This window comes from Procambarus clarkii, chromosome 66 (genome assembly GCF_040958095.1).
Source record: "Procambarus clarkii isolate CNS0578487 chromosome 66, FALCON_Pclarkii_2.0, whole genome shotgun sequence".
NCBI lineage: Eukaryota > Metazoa > Arthropoda > Malacostraca > Decapoda > Cambaridae > Procambarus > Procambarus clarkii.
Genome location: NC_091215.1, coordinates 1,545,119 through 1,571,231, shown reverse-complemented (window position 1 = coordinate 1,571,231; position 26,113 = coordinate 1,545,119). Strand labels below are relative to the sequence as shown.

At 36.8% G+C, this 26,113-nt stretch overlaps 1 protein-coding gene across 1 annotated transcript in view; it reads right to left on the bottom strand.

The window, feature by feature from the left end:
* Nucleotides 1-1,881: 1,881 nt before the first annotated feature.
* Nucleotides 1,882-26,113, bottom strand: part of LOC138355126 (uncharacterized) — a 109,743-nt gene continuing 85,511 nt past the window's right edge. The window contains exon 5 of the mRNA XM_069309849.1: nucleotides 1,882-2,490. Within this exon, the coding sequence (XP_069165950.1) occupies nucleotides 1,882-2,490 (609 nt within the window). The remainder of the gene's footprint in view (nucleotides 2,491-26,113) is intronic.

The window sequence follows — 26,113 nt, the reverse complement described above, 5'->3', positions numbered from 1 at the left end:
TTTATTCAATGACTGGTAGACACATACATATTTATCTTGGTAAAAACAAAACATATTAACTGTCAGACAGACAGCCAGACAGATGGACATAGGTGAAAAAAAGTTAATCGTTCTCTTAACACGTTTTATTCAATGACTGGTAGACACATACATATTTATCTTGGTAAAAACAAAACATATTAACAGTCAGACAGACAGACAGACAGACATAACACACAGCTTAAAGCAGTTATCAGCGGAGTTTCAAAAAGTTTTTGCTGGCTTTAGACTTAGATTTTAGATTTTTGTTAGCTTTTTTTTTTCTATAGATAGACGAACATCCGTTCGCTTAATCTGACGTTTAGGTGGGGGAGGAGCGATTATTTCACGCTCTACCTCACTATCACACTCGCTATCACTGGTGGTGGTGTCAATATAACGGGATCTATTAAGATCGTCTCCAACTCGAATCCTTCGTAGAGGAGTAAAGTTTTCATCATCACTACTTATTATCACAGTCTGAGACATAGTGCTACACTCATCACGAGGTCTGGCCCGAGATGTGGCTTTGTGTGAACTTAGTTTAGTGTTGCGGGATGTGGAGGAGGAGGAACGAGCACTGGCTTCGGGGTCATGGTTAGTAGACATACCTTGGAGTGGGCTAAGTTGAGGGTTGAGGAAAAGATTCACATCAACGTCAGTCAACAACCCACGTTGCTGACTGTCTGTAAGCATTATACGCTCACCCAGTAAAGCTTCTACATTCAGATCATTTTCTGTTAGAGTAACGGGGTTATCCTCTGAGAGTGAAATACCAGCAAACACCGAATCATCGAGACCTCCGCTCATAGTCATGAGATCTGGATACTCACCACTCTGTGAAATATCCTCACTCATTCTCACCACTACTTCTTCTTTTTCAGTCCTATCATCCCTAGTAGTACTACTAGTAGTATGGTCACTACTTACTCCACACCCCCCCCCCCCCCCGTTAAAAGGCTGGGGGACAATGCCTCTTCAGCTGTATTCATAAAATATATTACCTCACCACCCCTCTGATCGGCAGTAGGAGTGGTTGGTACACAATGAGGGATTGTGTTACTACTACTACTACTTCTATCACCACAATCTCCACCAACCGGGGTTGTAGGGGGGTGAGTAGGGAGACACACACGCGCGGGGCGTGTGGCGACACCTGTCGCGACCTGGTCGCTACGGCTGGAATCACCAGTGTGTGAGGGGAGGTTGACACCGTAGTCGACGGGAGTAGGGGGAGAGGACACAGACACTTCCCCCGTGTTCGTGTGTATGTGGGTGGTTCCCAAGAATATAAAGATGTTACCACCAGAGGTGGATCTGGTGGGTCCACTGCTGCTGCTGCCAGCTTTCTCCAGATAATCTAAAAAAAAAAAGTTTACATTACTAGCATAACATTACTACCATAACACACACACACACACACACACACACACACACACACACACACACGCACACACACACACACACACATTATTGTTATTATTTCTTACATCAACATTAGCAAACAACATCAATAAGCATCTTAGCACAATATGACTCAACTTAAGGGAAACGTACCTCGTATTATTGCAATAGCCTGTCCTAAGCGCTCATCCCCCTCTGAGTGAGGAGAGGTCACACCGTTGGAGGCACCAGAGGCACGCGCGGTCATCTTGGATTGTGGGTGGGTGGGTGGGTTGTGACGGAGTGTTGGCCCTGACAGGTCAAGGGTGAGCTATATATCCCCCGTTCACGAGGCTGCCTCCTTACCACACACCTCCAACTCCCTCAGCCTTAATAATAATAATAATAATAATAATAATAATAATAATAATAATAATACATAAGGATAATATAAAAGAAACAACTTTGGATTTGTTTTTATTAAGAGATGATTGGAAGAAGTAGATGTGCTATATCTCCACGACATACAGGACATTTATCACATCGTGTTACACAATCCAAACATACAACCATATGCCTACATGGAAAGAGAACCGTGTTTATTTCTTGAGTGAAACATACCTTGCAATAAAACCTAGCTGCACCATGCACTGCATTCTCTTCCTCTCCTTCATCTACCTCCACTACAGGAGGAACTGGACGGGGGAAAATAACACCTTGGGATGATAATACTTCTAAGGGAGATTCAGTTACTGCACCTGTGTCCTCACTTTCACCCACACCATCTAAAAACCACAACATAACCTCTACACAGTTAGATTCACTAAGGAGAGGTAATACATCCTTTTTAATCTTGAGGTATTCTCTTAGTGCACCTCGCAGGGCGATGTAAGGAAATCCTACAGTAGCGGCGAGTCCATTGTAATAATCGAGACCGTGCAGGAGCGCATTTATCAATGTTTCATCGACTGCCACTGTCGGTTGAGGAGGTGAGAAAGGAACAGCTTTTTTAATGAAGGCACGATCTTTCTTCAAGTTTAAGTATACACAGCGGGGGTAGTACCGAGCGTGGAGAGTCCAGGGGGTCGTCTGAAGGTGTGAAGTTGACAAGGCCACCACCACAATAAAAGCATCATATATGGTCTCCAACTCCTAAGAAAAAAGAAATATATGTATATATATATATATATATATATATATATATATATATATATATATATTAGTATATTTTGGTAGCAGTCTTTCCTGTAGACATATTTTATTAAATATGACCGAAAAAGTAAGATTAATAATTCTAACACGAATTTTCTCAATCTTTCGTACATTATGCTTCACTGTTGGAGGTAAATCAAAAATCACTTCTCCAAAATTCATTTTTATTTCTAGTCTGACGCGACACGGGCGCGTTTCGTAAAACTTATTACATTTTCAAAGACTTCACAAATACACAACTGATTTGAACTTGCGTTTCCCTGATTTTATATCTACATTTGAGTGAGGTGGGAAGGGTGATGTGGCATTACATTTGAGTAAGGTGGGAAGGATGATGTGGCATTAGAGGATATTAATAGGGTATTAAAAGTATCAACACAAGACAGAACACGAAACAATGGATATTGAATAGAAGTGTTTGTAGAAAGCCTATTGGTCCATATTTCTTGATGCTTCTATATTGGAGCGGAGTCTTGAGGTGGGTAGAATATAGTTGTGCAATAATTGGCTGTTGATTGCTGGTGTTGACTTCTTGATGTGTAGTGCCTCGCAAACGTCGAGCCGCCTGCTATCGCTGTATCTATCGATGATTTCTGTGTTGTTTACTAGGATTTCTCTGGCGATGGTTTGGTTATGGGAAGAGATTATATGTTCCTTAATGGAGCCCTGTTGTTTATGCATCGTTAAACGCCTAGAAAGAGATGTTGTTGTCTTGCCTATATACTGGGTTTTTTGGAGCTTACAGTCCCCAAGTGGGCATTTGAAGGCATAGACGACGTTAGTCTCTTTTAAAGCGTTCTGTTTCGTGTCTGGAGAGTTTCTCATGAGTAGGCTGGCCGTTTTTCTGGTTTTATAGTAAATCGTCAGTTGTATCCTCTGATTTTTGTCTGTAGGGATAACGTTTCTATTAACAATATCTTTCAGGACCCTTTCCTCTGTTTTATGAGCTGTGGAAAAGAAGTTCCTGTAAAATAGTCTAATAGGGGGTATAGGTGTTGTGTTAGTTGTCTCTTCGGAGGTTGCATGGCTTTTCACTTTCCTTCTTATGATGTCTTCGATGAAACCATTGGAGAAGCCGTTATTGACTAGAACCTGCCTTACCCTACAGAGTTCTTCGTCGACTTGCTTCCATTCTGAGCTGTGGCTGAGAGCACGGTCGACGTATGCGTTAACAACACTCCTCTTGTACCTGTCAGGGCAGTCGCTGTTGGCATTTAGGCACATTCCTATGTTTGTTTCCTTTGTGTAGACTGCAGTGTGGAAACCTCCGCCCTTTTCCATGACTGTTACATCTAGAAAAGGCAGCTTCCCATCCTTTTCCGTCTCGTAAGTGAAACGCAGCACGGAACTCTGCTCAAATGCCTCCTTCAGCTCCTGCAGATGTCTGACATCAGGTACCTGTGTAAAAATGTCGTCAACATACCTGCAGTATATGGCCGGTTTCAAGTTCATGTCGACTAAGACTTTTTGCTCGATGGTACCCATGTAGAAGTTTGCAAACAGGACACCTAGGGGAGAACCCATAGCGACCCCATCTACTTGCTTATACATGTGCCCATCCGGGCTCAAGAAGGGTGCCTCTTTAGTACAAGCTTGGAGTAGTTTCCTCAGAATACTTTCTGGCATGTCAAGAGGAGTACAGGCTGGATCACGATACACTCTGTCGGCTATCATTCCGATTGTCTCGTCCACAGGTACGTTGGTAAACAGCGATTCTACGTCCAACGAGGCTCTTATCCCTGTGGCCCGTGCGCCCCGCAGTAAGTCCACAAATTCCTTTGGAGACTTCAGGCTGAAGGCGCAAGGAACATAAGGAGTCAGCAGGCCGTTGAGTCGCTTCGCCAATCTGTACGTGGGTGTGGGTATCTGGCTAATGATTGGCCGAAGTGGGTTTCCAGGCTTGTGCGTCTTGACATTTCCATACGCATATCCAGGTTTATATTCCCCAATGATCTTTGGCAGGTGGAGTCCGGATTTCTTGGCGTTCACAGTTTCGATCAGTTTGTTGACCTTTGCTTTTAATTCGGCTGTAGTGTCCTTCGTTACCCTTTGGAACTTAGTTTGGTCAGAGAGTATGATGTTCATTTTCGCCAGATATTCGTCTTTTTTAAGAATGACATATATTGGTGACTTGTCACCTCTCCTGACAACTATCTCCTTGTTCTCACGAAGGCTTTTAGCTGCCGCTCTAAGCTCGGGGGACAGTATGGTGCTTCTGTAGTTGCCTCGATTCTTTCCTCCTTCTGCAATAAGTTCTGCTTGTAAGGTATCTTTGGTAGTGACCTTCTTTTGTGTCTCGAGGTCGAATATGTCGTCCAACAGAATTTCCAACTCCACTTTCCGGGCCATTTCACTCGGTCTGGACATAACATGACAGTTTATGCCCAGATTTAGGAGAGTGACTTGGTCCTCAGTGAGGTTAATTCCTGCAAGGTTCAGGAAGCCATCTCTTGGTCGTGGAATTGCCATAGGTCCTCCATATAATGTTGTTAGTTTCTTGATAATCCTTGTTTCAGTGCTGAGGTGATGTTGGTCTGTGAGGATGTCGAGGTGTTGTTCAATGCGGGTACGGATACTATGGTCGATGTTGCTATTTCTCCACTCGTTTGTAGCATGAAGTAGTTGCGTTTTTTTGTCTTTGTCTTTTCGGTCATATTTAATAAAATATGTCTACAGGAAAGACTGCTACCAAAATATACTAATGTTAAAGTGCACGACCCAGCAGCAAGGAATCAAGCCTTCACGATAAAATATCGCCAGGATCTGATTCGTGATCAGATATACAAGGCAGAGAATGAAATCAAAGACAAAAAAACGCAACTACTTCATGCTACAAACGAGTGGAGAAATAGCAACATCGACCATAGTATCCGTACCCGCATTGAACAACACCTCGACATCCTCACAGACCAACATCACCTCAGCACTGAAACAAGGATTATCAAGAAACTAACAACATTATATGGAGGACCTATGGCAATTCCACGACCAAGAGATGGCTTCCTGAACCTTGCAGGAATTAACCTCACTGAGGACCAAGTCACTCTCCTAAATCTGGGCATAAACTGTCATGTTATGTCCAGACCGAGTGAAATGGCCCGGAAAGTGGAGTTGGAAATTCTGTTGGACGACATATTCGACCTCGAGACACAAAAGAAGGTCACTACCAAAGATACCTTACAAGCAGAACTTATTGCAGAAGGAGGAAAGAATCGAGGCAACTACAGAAGCACCATACTGTCCCCCGAGCTTAGAGCGGCAGCTAAAAGCCTTCGTGAGAACAAGGAGATAGTTGTCAGGAGAGGTGACAAGTCGCCAATATATGTCATTCTTAAAAAAGACGAATATCTGGCGAAAATGAACATCATACTCTCTGACCAAACTAAGTTCCAAAGGGTAACGAAGGACACTACAGCCGAATTAAAAGCAAAGGTCAACAAACTGATCGAAACTGTGAACGCCAAGAAATCCGGACTCCACCTGCCAAAGATCATTGGGGAATATAAACCTGGATATGCGTATGGAAATGTCAAGACGCACAAGCCTGGAAACCCACTTCGGCCAATCATTAGCCAGATACCCACACCCACGTACAGATTGGCGAAGCGACTCAACGGCCTGCTGACTCCTTATGTTCCTTGCGCCTTCAGCCTGAAGTCTCCAAAGGAATTTGTGGACTTACTGCGGGGCGCACGGGCCACAGGGATAAGAGCCTCGTTGGACGTAGAATCGCTGTTTACCAACGTACCTGTGGACGAGACAATCGGAATGATAGCCGACAGAGTGTATCGTGATCCAGCCTGTACTCCTCTTGACATGCCAGAAAGTATTCTGAGGAAACTACTCCAAGCTTGTACTAAAGAGGCACCCTTCTTGAGCCCGGATGGGCACATGTATAAGCAAGTAGATGGGGTCGCTATGGGTTCTCCCCTAGGTGTCCTGTTTGCAAACTTCTACATGGGTACCATCGAGCAAAAAGTCTTAGTCGACATGAACTTGAAACCGGCCATATACTGCAGGTATGTTGACGACATTTTTACACAGGTACCTGATGTCAGACATCTGCAGGAGCTGAAGGAGGCATTTGAGCAGAGTTCCGTGCTGCGTTTCACTTACGAGACGGAAAAGGATGGGAAGCTGCCTTTTCTAGATGTAACAGTCATGGAAAAGGGCGGAGGTTTCCACACTGCAGTCTACACAAAGGAAACAAACATAGGAATGTGCCTAAATGCCAACAGCGACTGCCCTGACAGGTACAAGAGGAGTGTTGTTAACGCATACGTCGACCGTGCTCTCAGCCACAGCTCAGAATGGAAGCAAGTCGACGAAGAACTCTGTAGGGTAAGGCAGGTTCTAGTCAATAACGGCTTCTCCAATGGTTTCATCGAAGACATCATAAGAAGGAAAGTGAAAAGCCATGCAACCTCCGAAGAGACAACTAACACAACACCTATACCCCCTATTAGACTATTTTACAGGAACTTCTTTTCCACAGCTCATAAAACAGAGGAAAGGGTCCTGAAAGATATTGTTAATAGAAACGTTATCCCTACAGACAAAAATCAGAGGATACAACTGACGATTTACTATAAAACCAGAAAAACGGCCAGCCTACTCATGAGAAACTCTCCAGACACGAAACAGAACGCTTTAAAAGAGACTAACGTCGTCTATGCCTTCAAATGCCCACTTGGGGACTGTAAGCTCCAAAAAACCCAGTATATAGGCAAGACAACAACATCTCTTTCTAGGCGTTTAACGATGCATAAACAACAGGGCTCCATTAAGGAACATATAATCTCTTCCCATAACCAAACCATCGCCAGAGAAATCCTAGTAAACAACACAGAAATCATCGATAGATACAGCGATAGCAGGCGGCTCGACGTTTGCGAGGCACTACACATCAAGAAGTCAACACCAGCAATCAACAGCCAATTATTGCACAACTATATTCTACCCACCTCAAGACTCCGCTCCAATATAGAAGCATCAAGAAATATGGACCAATAGGCTTTCTACAAACACTTCTATTCAATATCCATTGTTTCGTGTTCTGTCTTGTGTTGATACTTTTAATACCCTATTAATATCCTCTAATGCCACATCATCCTTCCCACCTTACTCAAATGTAATGCCACATCACCCTTCCCACCTCACTCAAATGTAGATATAAAATCAGGGAAACGCAAGTTCAAATCAGTTGTGTATTTGTGAAGTCTTTGAAAATGTAATAAGTTTTACGAAACGCGCCCGTGTCGCGTCAGACTAGAAATAAAAATGAATTTTGGAGAAGTGATTTTTGATTTACCTCCAACAGTGAAGCATAATGTACGAAAGATTGAGAAAATTCGTGTTAGAATTATTAATCTTACTTTTTCGGTCATATTTAATAAAATATATATATATATATATATATATATATATATATATATATATATATATATATATATATATATATATATATATATATATATATATATAAATGAGAAAGTAAATAAATGTGAAAGTAAATACTAGCTCATCTCAAACAGACAAACAGAGAGGGTTTGTGTGATTACATTAAGACATCAATAATAATAATAATAATAATAATAATAATAATAATAATAATAATAATAATAATAATAATAATATCTTCCAATACTTACCACAAGAGAAAAAGCCAGCTCGAGATAATTCTGCCGGAGACTGGCCGCACATATCAGGCCAGATGATGCCGAATGATGCCAACCGAGACTTATACCCTGCCATCTCAGGGTAAATGGGCATAGAGAATGGTAGAATTCCAGAGTTTTCCTCACTCCATTCCACAGTACCTACAATTATTAAAATAATAATAATAATATATATATATATATATATATATATATATATATATATATATATATATATATATATATATATATATATATATACGCGTACCGTTCCTATAAACACACACACACACACACACACACACACAATCTTATTATCAAGCTATTCACAATGACTATACAAGCAACGTTATTCACAGCGACTATGAGATAACACATAATTGTGATGGATACTTACAACTGTTGGTTGAATTTCCATCTCTTTCCAGTTGCAGGACGGAATAGGTGAAATTCAATCCATAGGCGTAGACCATGTTGCTTAGCGCAATGCTGACATTTTCAGTACGTTTACCGGTGATGAAAGGACAGTGTGGAGCTGCAGTTACATGACGACTGCGGGGGGTGTCCTCCCCCTCCACCCATCCTCCAATTAAGGCGTAAAAGAAACTGCATATGCAGTAATCCACGGATTTGGTGAAGTAGAATCCATCACTGGCTAAATCCGGGGGCAAAAGCCAGTCAACACGCCATCCACAAAGGTGTCTAACCTCATCTGCTCACAACGCAAACGTTCCATGCTTCGGAAAGTTTTGCTGCGAAAGACATCCATGCTGGGTCGAACACTCAAAATTGTGGTAAAGGTTTGACCGTTTCCGGGCTATTTATCCTCGAGAATGGGGTGGCGCATATCGCTACATATTCATTGAGAAATCTATGTATAAGCTTAATGGTAAACCCAATTAGTTTAAGCAGGGGTATTGGGAAAGATGAAATAGACGGCATCGCACGGATTGAAAAAAAATCCAATCTCTTCTATCCAGTAGCGGATTAAAGTTCGCACTCGCACTAAACACCGCTTGAGGGAGTAGTTTTTTTGTTGGGGATAAATATGTTATATAAATATATATATATATATATATATATATATATATATATATATATATATATATATATATATATATATATATATATATTTATATATATATATATATATATATATATATATATATATATATATATATATATATATATATATATATATATATATATATATATATATATATTGGTGTATACTGGCAGCAGGTTTTCTTTCAAACATGTTTCATTGAATATGACCGCATATTCTGTATTTATTATTTTCTGGTTTAGGGCTTCTATCCCTCTAACTATTCTCTTAGCATCAGGGCTTAATTGGAATAGGAGTTCTCCAAAACTCATTTTCGTACTTTTAAGGTGAAGAAAAGAAGTGATTTACTATAGAGTGTATTACACTTATTTGTATAATTTGCACGACGTTTCGAACCTCCATGGTTCATTCTCAAGTGAACAGATCTTACAATACTTGGGTTCAGGAAGGTTCAGGAATTCCTGAACCTTGCAGGAATTAACCTCACTGAGGACCAAGTCACTCTCCTAAATCTGGGCATAAACTGTCATGTTATGTCCAGACCGAGTGAGATGGCCCGGAAAGTAGAGTTGGAAATTCTGTTGGACGACATATTCGACCTCGAGACACAAAAGAAGGTCACTACCAAAGATACCTTACAAGCAGAACTTATTGCAGAAGGAGGAAAGAATCGAGGCAATTACAGAAGCACCATACTGTCCCCCGAGCTCAAAGCGGCAGCTAAAAGCCTTCGTGAGAACAAGGAGATAGTTGTCAGGAGAGGTGACAAGTCGCCAATATATGTCATTCTTAAAAAAGACGAATATCTGGCGAAAATGAACATCATACTCTCTGACCAAACAAAGTTCCAAAGGGTAACGTAGGACACTACAGCCGAATTAAAAGCAAAGGTCAACAAACTGATCGAAACTGTGAACGCCAAGAAATCCGGACTCCACCTGCCAAAGATCATTGGGGAATATAAACCTGGATATGCGTATGGAAATGTCAAGACACACAAGCCTGGAAACCCACTTCGGCCAATCATTAGCCAGATACCCACACCCACGTACAGACTGGCGAAGCGACTCAACGGCCAGCTGACTCCTTATGTTCCTTGCGCCGTCAGCCTGGTCTCCAAAGGAATTTGTTGACTTACTGCGGGGCACGCGGGCCACAGGGATAAGAGCCTCGTTGGACGTAGAATCGCTGTTTACCAACGTACCTGTGGACGAGACAATCGGGATGATAGCCGTCAGAGTGTATCATGATCCAGCCTGTACTCCTCTTGACATACCAGATAATATTCTGAGGAAACTACTCCAAGCTTGTACTAAAGAGGCACCCTTCTTGAGCCCGGATGGGCACATGTATAAGCAAGTAGATGGGGTTGCCATGGGTTCTCCCCTAGGTGTCCTGTTTGCAAACTTCTACATGGGTACCATCGAGCAAAAAGTCTTAGTCGACATGAACTTGAAACCGGCCATATACTGCAGGTATGTTGACGACATTTTTACACAGGTACCTGATGTCAGACATCTGCAGGAGCTGAAGGAGGCATTTGAGCAGAGTTCCGTGTTGCGTTTCACTTACGAGATGGAAAAGGATGGGAAGCTGCCCTTTCTAGATGTAACAGTCATGGAAAAGAGCGGAGGTTTCCACACTGCAGTCTACACTAAGGAAACGAACATAGGAATGTGCTTTAATGCCAACAGCGACTGCCCAGACAGGTACAAGAGGAGTGTTGCTAACGCATATGTCGACCGTGCTCTCAGCCACAGCTCAGAATGAAAGCAAGTCGACGAAGAACTCTGTAGGGTAAGGCAGGTCCTAGTCAACAACGGCGTCTCCAATGGTTTCGTCGAAGACATCATAAGAAGGTAAGTGAAACGCCATGCAACCTCTGAAGAGACAACTAACACAACACCTATACCCCCTATTAGACTATTTTACAGGAACTTCTTTTCCACAGCTCATAAAACGGAGGAAAGGGCCCTGAAAGATATTGTTAATAGAAACGTTATCCCTACAGACAAAAATCAGAGGATACAACTGACGATTTACTATAAAACCAGAAAAACGGTCAGCCTACTCATGAGAAACTCTCCAGACACAAAACAGAACGCTTTAAAAGAGACTAACGTCGTCTATGCCTTCAAATGCCCACTTGGGGACTGTAAGCTCCAAAAAACCCAGTATAAAGGCATGACAACAACATTTCTTTCTAGGCGTTTAACGATGCATAAGCAACAGTGCTCCATTAAGGAACATATAATCTCTTTCCACAACCAAACCATCGCCAGAGAAATCCTAGTAAACAACACAGAAATCATCGATAGATACAGCGATAGCAGGCGGCTTGACGTTTGCGAGGCACTACACATCAAGAAGTCAACACCAGCAATCAACAGCCAATTAATGCACAACTATATTCTACCCACCTCAAGACTCCGCTCCAATATAGAAGCATCAAGAAATATGGACCAATAGGCTTCTACAAACACTTCTATTCAATACCCATTGTTTCGTGTTCTGTCTTGTGTTGATGAAATTAATACCCTATTAATACCACCTCTTGTTCTGTCTTGTGTTGATGAAATTAATACCCTATTAATGCCATCTCACCCCATCCACCTCACTCAAATGTAGATATAAAAACGGAGATGCGTAAGTTCTATTCAGTTGTGTATTTGTAAACTAAAGTCTTTGAAAATGTAATAAGTTTTACGAAACGCGCTCGTGTCGCGTCAGACTAGAAACAAAAAGGAATTTTGGAGAATTGATTTTTGATTTACCTCCAACAGTGAAAAGAAATGTACGAAAGATTGAGAAAATTCGTGTTAGAATTATTAATCTTACTTTTTCGGTCATATTTAATAAAATATATATATATATATATATATATATTTATATATATATATATATATATATATATATATATATATATATTTATATATATATATATATATATATATATATATATATATATATTCATATATATATATATATATATATATATATATTTATGATCGATGTTCCCTTCGGGAATCTTAATTTTAAGATGAATAGGAAAACCAGGGATATACTGAACATCTTGTATCAGAATCTTTACTTTAAAAAACATAACGTTTCGAATACTTCTCGTATTCATCATCAGATCTAAAAGAAAAAACAGAAATCACAGTCAAATAGCTGGTAAACAAAGAACTCATACTGAATATAATTGCCTATCAAAGAAAGGAAAAAGCTTAAAAAACAAAAACACTTAAGCGCACTAAAGTGATCAATACAAATAAAACTTATTAACTGTCACATATATTAAAACTAATTTAAAATCCATTAAACTACAAGATGAAATTTATAACTACTAAAACAAACCATTCTATTAAACTTACGTGAAGTGATCAAAAGTGAAACTTGATACCTAACACAGATACTAAACACTATAACTAATATTTATATAATGTCTACAAATCTACAAAAAATGTATGTAAAATACAAACAGAATAAACGACAATTATAAAGTACTAACCAAAATCTTATAAAAACTCAAATATTAAATAAAATTAAATACCAAAAAATGTATTATATATCCTACATAGAAAATTATATTAATGTGCAATGTTAAGACTTGAAATAAGTAAGAAAGGGCAAAGACATGGTAAACTAAACAAAATTAAACTACCAAAATAAACTAAAAATCAAATTACAGGGCCTACTGTGCACTATACAGTGTACAATTGGACAGCTGAAAGGTTGCTATTTAACAGAGGCCGCAGTTCCTTTATATATAAGGATTCCATTATTCTCAAATCTGACTGGCCATTCATACAAGTGTCCAGAATTTTAAAATCAGATTCCAGCAGAGAATGATCAAACTCATAACAATGGTTTCTAATCTCCGAAAATGCTGGTTTAGATAATGGTAATCCAGTCCTAAAAGATAATCCCCGGTGCTCAAGTATCCTAATCTTAAAGTTCCGAATGGAACTCCCGACATATCCAGCATTACAGCTGGAACAATTATACATATATACGACATTTGAGCACAAGGGGATAGGCACTTTATCTTTAAATTTAAAATAAGAGCCTATGGTATTTGTGTTGACAAAAATAAATCTAAAGTCTACTTGAGGATAACACTGCTGCAACAGTCTCCTCAAACGACTCCTTATAGAAAAGCTAATACTGCCATAAAATGGTAATTTAATATATTTAAGATCCCTTTCCACTGTAGTAATCCTACACGATGGATGAAACTTCTTATTTAAGAAATTCCTTATAAAAGTATAAACCATATGCAGAGGGTAACCATTATTTGAAAAAAAATTCACAAGAAAATTAATTTCCTGATCAAAGTTATTCCAATTAGAACATAAAACAAAGGCCCTATTCAGCAGAGTGTTAATAGCATTTTTCTTAAAAATATCAGGAACAAAGGAATTAAAATTTAAACCTAAACCAGTAAAGGTTGGTTTCCTAAAAACATTAGTGTTGAACCCATTGAGGTTATTCACTTTTACATCAAGAAACGACAATGAATTATTAACTTCACACTCTGCAGTAAACCGTATATTACTATGTTGTGCATTAAGATACTCTCTAAATTTCTCAATATGACATTGGTCCCTAAACAACAAAAAAGTGTCATCTACATATCTTCTGTACAAGACTGGTTTAAAGGCCGAAGGACAATTATCAAGCCAATTAATTTCGTGAAAACTCAAAAAAGCATTAGCCAATGCAGGACCTAAAGGAGACCCCATTGCTACTCCATCAATTTGTTTATAATAAATATTATTAAACATAAAGATGGAGTCTTTAACTGCTATTTCTAACAGCCGTCTGAATATTTTACTACAAAATCCAGACACTAAGTTAGTGTCAGCAAATAATTGACTTACACAGATGTCAATGGTTTCCAACAGAGGAATATTAGTAAAAAGTGATTCAACATCGAAACTGGCCATTATAGTTGGGAACTCAAAATTTAAAGAGGAAAGTTCTTTTACAAAATCCTGAGAATTTCTCACAGTAAATTCATTATGCGTTAATGGTTCTAATAATGGAACCAGAAACTTAGCCAGTTTATAATTAAAAGTGCCAATTGCTGATAAAATAGGACGAATCGGTATACCTGCTTTATGAACTTTAAAGTTCATAAAGGTTACCTAAAGTTCATAAAGCAGGTATACCGATTCGTCCTATTTTATCAGCAATTGGCACTTTTAATTATAAACTGGCTAAGTTTCTGGTTCCATTATTAGAACCATTAACGCATAATGAATTTACTGTGAGAAATTCTCAGGATTTTGTAAAAGAACTTTCCTCTTTAAATTTTGAGTTCCCAACTATAATGGCCAGTTTCGATGTTGAATCACTTTTTACTAATATTCCTCTGTTGGAAACCATTGACATCTGTGTAAGTCAATTATTTGCTGACACTAACTTAGTGTCTGGATTTTGTAGTAAAATATTCAGACGGCTGTTAGAAATAGCAGTTAAAGACTCCATCTTTATGTTTAATAATATTTATTATAAACAAATTGATGGAGTAGCAATGGGGTCTCCTTTAGGTCCTGCATTGGCTAATGCTTTTTTGAGTTTTCACGAAATTAATTGGCTTGATAATTGTCCTTCGGCCTTTAAACCAGTCTTGTACAGAAGATATGTAGATGACACTTTTTTGTTGTTTAGGGACCAATGTCATATTGAGAAATTTAGAGAGTATCTTAATGCACAACATAGTAATATACGGTTTACTGCAGAGTGTGAAGTTGATAATTCATTGTCGTTTCTTGATGTAAAAGTGAATAACCTCAATGGGTTCAACACTAATGTTTTTAGGAAACCAACCTTTACTGGTTTAGGTTTAAATTTTAATTCCTTTGTTCCTGATATTTTTAAGAAAAATGCTATTAACACTCTGCTGAATAGGGCCTTTGTTTTATGTTCTAATTGGAATAACTTTGATCAGGAAATTAATTTTCTTGTGATTTTTTTTTCAAATAATGGTTACCCTCTGCATATGGTTTATACTTTTATAAGGAATTTCTTAAATAAGAAGTTTCATCCATCGTGTAGGATTACTACAGTGGAAAGGGATCTTAAATATATTAAATTACCATTTTATGGCAGTATTAGCTTTTCTATAAGGAGTCGTTTGAGGAGACTGTTGCAGCAGTGTTATCCTCAAGTAGACTTTAGATTTATTTTTGTCAACACAAATACCATAGGCTCTTATTTTAAATTTAAAGATAAAGTGCCTATCCCCTTGTGCTCAAATGTCGTATATATGTATAATTGTTCCAGCTGTAATGCTGGATATGTCGGGAGTTCCATTCGGAACTTTAAGATTAGGATACTTGAGCACCGGGGATTATCTTTTAGGACTGGATTACCATTATCTAAACCAGCATTTTCGGAGATTAGAAACCATTGTTATGAGTTTGATCATTCTCTGCTGGAATCTGATTTTAAAATTCTGGACACTTGTATGAATGGCCAGTCAGATTTGAGAATAATGGAATCCTTATATATAAAGGAACTGCGGCCTCTGTTAAATAGCAACCTTTCAGCTGTCCAATTGTACACTGTATAGTGCACAGTAGGCCCTGTAATTTGATTTTTAGTTTATTTTGGTAGTTTAATTTTGTTTAGTTTACCATGTCTTTGCCCTTTCTTACTTATTTCAAGTCTTAACATTGCACATTAATATAATTTTCTATGTAGGATATATAATACATTTTTTGGTATTTAATTTTATTTAATATTTGAGTTTTTATAAGATTTTGGTTAGTACTTTATAATTGTCGTTTATTCTGTTTGTATTTTACATACATTTTTTGTAGATTTGTAGACATTATATAAATATTAGTTATAGTGTTTAGTATCTGTGTTAGGTATCAAGTTTCACTTTTGATCACTTCACGTAAGTTTAATAGAATGGTTTGTTTTAGTAGTTATAAATTTCATCTTGTAGTTTAATGGATTTTAAATTAGTTTTAATATATGTGACAGTTAATAAGTTTTATTTGTATTGATCACTTTAGTGCGCTTAAGTGTTTTTGTTTTTTAAGCTTTTTCCTTTCTTTGATAGGCAATTATATTCAGTATGAGTTCTTTGTTTACCAGCTATTTGACTGTGATTTCTGTTTTTTCTTTTAGATCTGATGATGAATACGAGAAGTATTCGAAACGTTATGTTTTTTAAAGTAAAGATTCTGATACAAGATGTTCAGTATATCCCTGGTTTTCCTATTCATCTATATATATATATATATATATATATATATATATACATATATATATATATATATATATATATATATATATATATATATATATATATATATATATATATATATATATATACATATATATATATATATATATATATATATATATGTCGTACCTAATAGCCAGAACGCACTTCTCAGCCTACTATTCAAGGCCCGATTTGCCTAATAAGCCAAGTTTTCATGAATTAATGTTTTTTCGTCTACCTAACCTACCTAACCTAACCTAACCTAGCTTTTTTTGGCTACCTAACCTAACCTTACCTATAAATATAGGTTAGGTTAGGTTAGGTAGGGTTGGTTAGGTTCGGTCATATATCTACTTTAATTTTAACTCCAATAAAAAAAAATTGACCTCATACATAGAGAAAAGGGTAGCTTTATCATTTCATAAGAAAAAAATTATAGTAAATATATTAATTCAGGAAAACTTGGCTTATTAGGCAAATCGGGCCTTGAATAGTAGGCTGAGAAGTGAGTTCTGGCTACTAGGTACGACATATATATATATATATATATATATATATATATATATATATATATATATATATATATATATATATATATGCCAACACAGAAGACAATGTCCAACATAACAGGCCAATTACACTGGATTAATCTTTGTGTTTAGATAGGAGATGCCTCGTATGGGCCAATAAGCCTTCTGCAGCCCCTATGTTTATCCCTTATGTTTCCCCCCATGTTTTCACCTTCATTGTATTATCACCTGACCTAATGCGGGTATAAAATCAACTAGTATTGCAAGATCTGTTCACTTGAGAATGAACCATGGAGGTTCGAAACGTCGTGCAAATTATACAAATAAGTGTAATACACTCTATAGTAAATCACTTCTTTTCTTCACCTTAAAAGTACGAAAATGAGTTTTGGAGAACTCCTATTTCAATTAAGCCCTGATGCTAAGAAAATAGTTAGAGGGATAGAAGCCCTAAACCAGAAAATAATAAATACAGAATATGCGGTCATATTCAATGAAACATGTTTGAAAGAAAACCTGCTGCCAGTATACACCAATATATATATATATATATATTTATATATATATATATATATATATATATATATATATATATATATATATATGTATATATATATATATATATATATATATATATATATATATATATATATATATACATATATATATATATATATATATATATATATATGTATATATATATATATATATATATATATATATATATATATATATATATATATATATGTATATATATATATATATATATATATATATATATATATATATATATATATATATATACATATATATATATATATATATATATATATATATGTATATATATATATATATATATATATATATATATATATATATATATATATATATATATATATATGTATATATATATATATATATATGTATATATATATATATATATATATATATATATATATATATATATATATATATATATATATATGTATATATATATATATATATATATATATATATATATATATATATATATATATATATGTATATATATATATATATATATATATATATATATATATATATATATATATATATATATATATATATATATATTGATTGCCAGCAATAATCAACAGCCAATTAATGCACAACTATATTCTACCCACTTCAAGACTCCGCTCCAATATAGAAGCATCAAGAAATATGGACCAATAGGCTTTCTACAATTACTTCCATTCAATACCCATTGTTTCGTGTTCTGTCTTGTGTTTGAATTTAATACCCATTCAATACCCATTGTTGAAAGTTTGTTTTCACCTCATCCACCTCACCCAAATGTAGGTATAAACTCGAAAATGTGTAAGCTCTATTCAGTTTCAGTTGTGTGTTTGTAAACTAAAGTCTTTGAAAATGTAATAAGTTTTACGAAACGCGCTCATGTGTCGCGTCAGACTAGAAATAAAAATGAATTTTGGAGAATTGATTTTTGAATTACCACCAACAGTGAAAAGAAACGTATGAAAGATCGAGAAAATTCGTGTTAGAATTATTAATCTTACTTTATATATATATATATATATATATATATATATATATATATATATATATATATATATATATATATATATATATATATATATATATATATATATATACATATATATATATATACATATATATATATATATATATATATATATATATATATATATATATATATATATATATATATATATATTTAATACACATGAGACGATGTGCAGTGACTTAATATCTAACATATTCAGAAATTTGAGTAGGGGTACCGAGTGATGTTTGGGGCCAGAGTTGGATATTGTCCTAATAGCAGCTTTGTGTTGAGTAGTTAGAGGACGTAAATGATTTTGGGTAGTAGAACCACAAGCACAAATACCATAGTTGAGATATGGATCGATGAGGGAGTAATAGAGCGTCACCAGGGCAGGGCGAAGTATATAATATCTGATCTTACATTGAATGCCAACAGTTTTTTAAACTTTTTCTGATATATTTAGAATGTGTCTCCGAAAATTCAGCTTGTGGTCAGTGAGAACGCCAAGGAATTTGCCATCTATTTTGTTACAAATTTGGGTATTGTTTATCTTGAGATTTATTTGATTAAAAAATTTATTGCCAAACAGAATATAGAATGTTTTGTCAATGTTAAGGGTGAGTTTGTTGGCAGTTGGCCAAAGATGGACTTTATTTAGCTCAGTATTCACTGTGACATTTAGAGCAAGGGGGGTCAGGACTGGAGTAAATAAAGGTTGTGTCGTCAGCAAATTGAATTGGTTTGAGGTGCTGGGAGGCATTTGGAAGGTCATTAATGTAGATGAGAAAGAGGAGAGAGCCAAGTATGCTGCCCTGAGGAACACCAATGTTGATGGGTAGGGTGGGAGAAATTGAATTATTCACAGAAACATACTAGAGCCTGTCAGTAAGGTAAGATTTGAGGTATTGCAGGGAGTGACTTCTGACTCCATAAAGATGTAATTTAAGAAGAAGGTTTTGGTGATTGACAGTGTCAAAAGCCTTACGCAGGTCCACAAATAACCCAACAGGTAACTCATTTTTATCAAGAGCTGTATGAATCAAGTTATCATACTAATAAGTGCATCGTTAGTGCTTTTTTTGGGTCTGAAGCCATATTGACAGGAGCTAAGTATATTGTGTTTGGCTAGATAAGAGTAAAGCTGCTTGTAGATTGGTTTTTCAAATACTTTTGACAAATTAGGCAGGATTGATATAGGTCTGAAGTTGTTAACATCAGTGAGATCACCACATTTGTGGACAGGGGTTACTCTCGCTTTTTTTTTAGAGTAGCTGGGAAGGTTTGGAGTTCAAGTGATTTGTTGAAGAGCAATGCAATAGCAGGGGCTAAAGATCGGGAGTTTTTTTTGTAAATTAAATTTGATATCTCCTCAAGGGCACTAGACTTGTTTTTAAGGGAAAGGATTAACTCATTAACATCAGTGGAACTTGTAGGCTTTAGGTACAGAGACTGTGGATAGTTACCTGTAAGATAGTCCTGAACATCAGTACTGGAAGATGGAATATCATTTGCAAGGGATGACCCAATGGAAGAGAAGAACATATTGAACTCAATAGCAGTATCAGAGGCTGAAAGCTGACCATCGTTATTGGACAGGAGGATTGGTTTGTTATATAAAATCTTCTTTGATCCCAATATTTGTGAAATTGTGCTCTATGTTTTTTTAATGTTGCCCTTTGTTTGGGTAAATTTATCTTCGTAGTATTTAGTTTTGGCTCTTCTAATTATTTTAGATAGCAATAACGAGCAATTCTTTGAAAATTCTTTGGAGACGATTCCTAACCTATACCTCTTCTCAAGGTCATGTATTTTTATTAATGGATTTAGGTATTCTCTTTGTAAGCCAAGGATTGTTTTGCCTTTTGGTTGGGACTTGTTTCGTTAGCATAGGACAGTGGGTGTTATAAAGGCTGAGTTTTTTTTGAAGAAAAGATTGCACTGCTAGGTTGATGTCCCCTATGTTACCTAACTCGGACTCCCAGTTGACATTAGCAGCAGCAGCAGCTATAAAATTGCCTGTAGCAGTTTCATTGTGCAGCCTAAAGCTTAACTCCCTTGTCTCTAGAAGTGGTTTGTTAATGTTAGTTAAGAGAAATGTGGGGTAATGGTCTGTAGTGCTATCGATGATTATACCTGAAGAAAGGGAGAGGTTATGTTGGTCCAGATGTGATCTAGAGTCGTGGCAGTGCTATCAGTGATTCTAGCAGGTCTAGTGATAACAGGCCTACTAACAGAACATGTAACAATTTATAGTGCTTATTATAATTTACTGGGAACAATTAATATTTCTCAAACGAAAACTACGAGCCTTCAATAGGATGTAGCTGAATCTGTAATATTCCAAGAGCATAGACTACAGGAGGCAAATTTCACAACCCATGTGCTACCTGAAAACTGCAATATTCCTTAAAATTGAACCACTCATTAATATTATGTTGTCTAAGGCGATGGACGGGTACTATTAGACGTAAATTGGTACGTGAGGAAGAGTTAGTGCCTTGAAAAAAAATAACTGGGAATATACCACATATGTACTAATTGATAAGTAACATACTGACTATAAGCATTAAGTCATATATGTGCTGTCTTGTGCAAGAGCGGGTTGCATTGTTGCTCGGTCCCTCCTTCTCCACTCCTCCCAATTGGATCATACTGGTTCCTGTACTCCTACAATTATTTTTGCTCTTTTCCTTTACAACATTTGTTCAGTGCATTTTGCAGCTTCCTGTGAGGTACCTGCTTTCATAGCTGCTGCCTCTAAAGCGGTCTTGACACTTGTTGTTTTGCAGTATTTCTGCAAACGACAGTCACCTTGGAAGGAGCCCTCCATCAGCTTCGTCCCCAGTTTCCAGGAGGTTGCATACCCTGTACTGGTTCAAATTCTGATTTTCCCTGAGTCTCTTTATTTCCTCCTTGGCTTCCTCCAGCTCACTCCTTTGACTCTGTAAAAATGAATGCATTTCCTGCAGGTCCCTGCTGAATCCCATTTTCATTTTCTGCAGGTTTCTGCTGAATCCCATTTGCATTTCCTGCAGTTCTCTGCCGAATCTCCCTAATGCCTGGCTGATCCATTTACAGGTAGTATCCACCATTCTTCCCTGTCCATGTGTGTGGTGATGTCTCTCGATCATTTTCCCTGGCTGAGGGGGTAGGGTAGGATGGGTGAAAGAGAGTGAGAGAGAGAGTTTAATCAAATTAAACTTGACTCATAGAGAAATCTGGACGCGTTCAAGACGGTGTCAGGAAGGAATATGTCTCTTGGAACAACTCCACGCAGTAGGCAGATGTCAGTCGAGATGTACGGACATACTAACACTCATTAGAATGTGGCGCCATGTTTGTGCACACACCAGGTAGCAGAGGACACGCTTGGGCAAGTTCTACTGATCTTCCTGTGAAAATTCGAGCTGAGAGATGTTAGTGTTTCCTGTTAGTTATAGAAATCTTCACAAGATAAAATATAGTGCAACATTTTCGTTTGACAGATAAGTTATGTGATCACTAGAGCTATAGGTCAAACAGTTAGGACGAAGGCTACCCACCCAAGAAGGGTGAGCATCATTATATTAACAACCGTTTCCTTCAATGTATATAGCCCTCAAATAATTTACTTGTGTTACGATGTACTTATTTCGCATGTGAAATCGAGTGGGGAAGGGGATGGCTACAACGAACTATTCTCTACCTACATTTGTCTGGATGCCATATTAATTCGAGGATACTCAGTGTGGCTCACATGTTCTAGACGGGTGTATGACGGCAAAATCAATAAATCACCTTTAACAGCTAAGCTGTATTTGGTATTCAATAACACATTTAACAGTAGACTAACCCTTAATAATATCTTAGTAACCTATTGGTATTCAATTGATTTATTGTTAGATAGGCTATGTACATGTAAACCCCCCCAAATTGTGTGGACTGGGTAAAACCTGGCAGGAAATTATTTAAAGATACAGTCCACTAGAAATACAGTCCATTTATTAAGTCTATCATTTAATGTAAATTTAGAAGTAAATATTATAATAACAATATAACAAATAAGTTCCTGCTAGGAAATTCTCCAAAGCTAGTTACCTAAAGTTGGTGGTGGGTCATCTAAGAAAATATAACTGGGAGAGGACTTCCTTACAGGTTATGCAGTACATGTGGTATATGGCAACAGGTTCTGCCCTAGCAAACATACAACTTAACTGTCCCAATTTTCCGCTGGTTACATCTTGTAATAATGTTGATACATCTTGTTAAAACATTTTTATAAAGTATTAGAACGTTGTTACAACTAGCTATATTAGTTGTTACATCTGGTTAGGAGTCAAAATTTGTTTGAACGTTGTAGTAACGTCGTAGTTTCGTTGTGTCTTTGGTGGGGCTGATGTGAATTCCCCATATTCAACATGATTCCTTCTTTTAAAACATTAGACGTGGCTATGTGTCTTAATAAGGTGCCATAGGCATCAGAAAGATGTCAGTTGAGAGAACTGCTTTTTGTTTATTTGTATTATTTTCTGCTGAGGGGAACAGGTGGAGACAAGTGTGTCCGGAAACTCACAAATTGAATAAGACTCAGTTCGAGTTTTGGTCGTTTGTTGCTGCTCAGTAAGAGCGACAAGGGTTTGGTGAACAAGTATTGAGCAAAGATAACCGTCTAGCTAAAATAATAACCAACCTCACACTCCTCAAAGAATACTTACCAGCAAATACTCTTCACCACACTATCTTGTGACTCTCAAAAGTTCCAAACCAGTAACAACAAGTCACATTACTGTCATATATGGCTCAAACTTAGACACTTGTGGTCAGCTATTAACAGTCAACACACTGTCATATATTGCTTCCTTTCAAACGTAACAAGTGAAGGATAAGCATGATGCTAGTGCCGGTAATATTCGAAAATTAATATTATTCAAGAGCACGAAATATATGAAGGAAGAATATAATACTAGAAAACGTCAAGATTGAAGGATGAACTGGATGGTAATGTTCGTAATATATAGTGGATGAACATGACAGAGGAACACATAGTAACTGAGTGAGGAACAGGAAAGTAGATCAGGTAATATATGAAGGCTGAAAATGATAATGCTCCACTTAATAATCCTAACTAATGCTTTCTAATTTTAAGTCACGTATCGTCACTGATTTAAACTGGATAAATTTTAAATCTGTAAATACATAGGTTAATATTGTTTTTGAAATATTAATTATTGAACTAATTACCAGGTAACAATAGACGTGGAAACGCAGGGCGCACAGGTTTGACATCTATATAAATAAAAATGGAAGTGTTCGTTAGTTCAAAATCGCTAATCTCCGAAAGTACTTCACCGATTGCTTTGAAATTTTCACACAATGTTCTCTTCGCATTCGAGCAGGTTTTTATATACATAGTATATAGATGTCACGTCTGTGACGGTAAAAAAAAAAACCGTGCTTTTTCTGAAAAACTGTGTTTGTTATGTGAGGGAAATCTACAAAACTTCTTTATCGAATGCTTTGAAATTTTGACACAAGGTTGCATTCGAATAGGCGCGTATTTTTGTATATCTACTATATACATGCCTTCCCTGTGACAAGAAAAAAACATGCAATTTGTTTTAAAACAGCGCCATCTGTTGGACGTAAGGCCAACACACGCTCTAATCTCCGAAAGTTCTTCGCCAATTGCTTTGAAATTTTATCACAACGTTAAATTCGAATAGGCGTATCTTTTTATATACTTACTATAGAGATGCCACCCCTGTGACAGGTAAAAACATGCGTTTTTGAAAAACAGCGCCATCTGTTGCACTTAATGGCAACATGCACGCTATGCTAAATATATCACGAATTCCATTTCAATGTTTCCAATTGCATTGATAAATTGTATTTTCATAGATTTCGATTTTTTTTTTTTTGAATTATTTTGTGTGACATTGTGTTGGAATTGAGCTGTGTTGTTTACCATACAGTTCATTTCGTAAGTATAAGTATAGATGCCACACCTGCGACAGCTAAAACTATGCTTTTCTTGAAAAGCAGTGCCATCTGTTGCATGTAAGAGCAACACACATGCTATACTAGATATGTTACAATTCCAGTTCAATGTTTCTGATTGCATTGATAAATTGAATTTTCCTAGATTTTGATTTATTTTCATTTCGATTTAATTATTTTGTGTGAATTGCATTGGAATTGACCTGTGTTGATTACCAGACCGTTTATTTGTGAGAATAGTGTGATTTTTTATTTTTTCAAATTTTCATTAATTTTTTTTACCGTTTTTCTTATATTTCAGTGATAGGAACATCAGATCACTTGATGTTCCCGATTTTTTGATGGGAACATCAGACCATTTGGGAAGGCATCGGACGAGGGAGTGTGGGAATGGTGAGGATGATGATAGGACGGAAGTGAGAGATGGTGCGGAGGACGAGCGGACAAGGGAGGGGGTAATGGTTGGGAAGGACGAGGGGACAGGGGAGTTTGGGATGGAGGGGACGAGGGGAGGAAGGAATGGAGAATGGTGGGGAGGACAAAGGGACTTGGGAACGGTGGGGAGGACAAAGGGACAGTGGAGTGGGGCATGGTGGGAAAGAAGAGCAGACGGTGGAGTGGGGAATGGTTGGGAGGCCGAGGAGACGGGTGAGGGGGATATGGTGGAGAGAACTGGGGGTCAGGGAAGGTTGCTGTGGGTCAGCAATGCATATGCATTGCTAAGCCACAGCAACGTGTGGCCGGGTACTGCTAGTATATATATATATACATACATATATATATATATATATATATATATATATATATATATATATATATATATATATATATATATATATATATATATATATAATATATATATATGTCGTACCTAGTAGCCAGATTGCCCTTCTCAGCCTACTATGCAAGGTCCGATTTGCCTAATAAGCCAAGTTTTCATGAATTAATTGTTTTTCGGCAACCTAACCTACCTAACCTAACCTAACCTAACTTTTTCGGCTACCTAACCTAACCTAACCTATAAAGATAGGTTAGGTTAGGTTAGGTAGGGTTGGTTAGGTTCGGTCATATATCTACGTTACTTTTAACTCCAATAAAAAAAAATTGACCTCATACATAATGAAATGGGTAGCTTTATCATTTCATAAGAAAAAAATTAGAGAAAATATATTAATTCAGGAAAACTTGGCTTATTAGGCAAATCGGGCCTTCTATAGTAGGCCGAGTACGACGTTCTGGCTACTAGGTACGACATATATATATATATATATATATATATATATATATATATATATATATATATATATATATATATATATATATATATATATATATATATATATATATATATATGTCGTACCTAGTAGCCAGAACGCACTTCTCGGCCTACTATTCAAGGCAAGATTTGCCTAATAAGCCAAGTTTTCCTGAATTAATATATTTTTCTAATTTTTT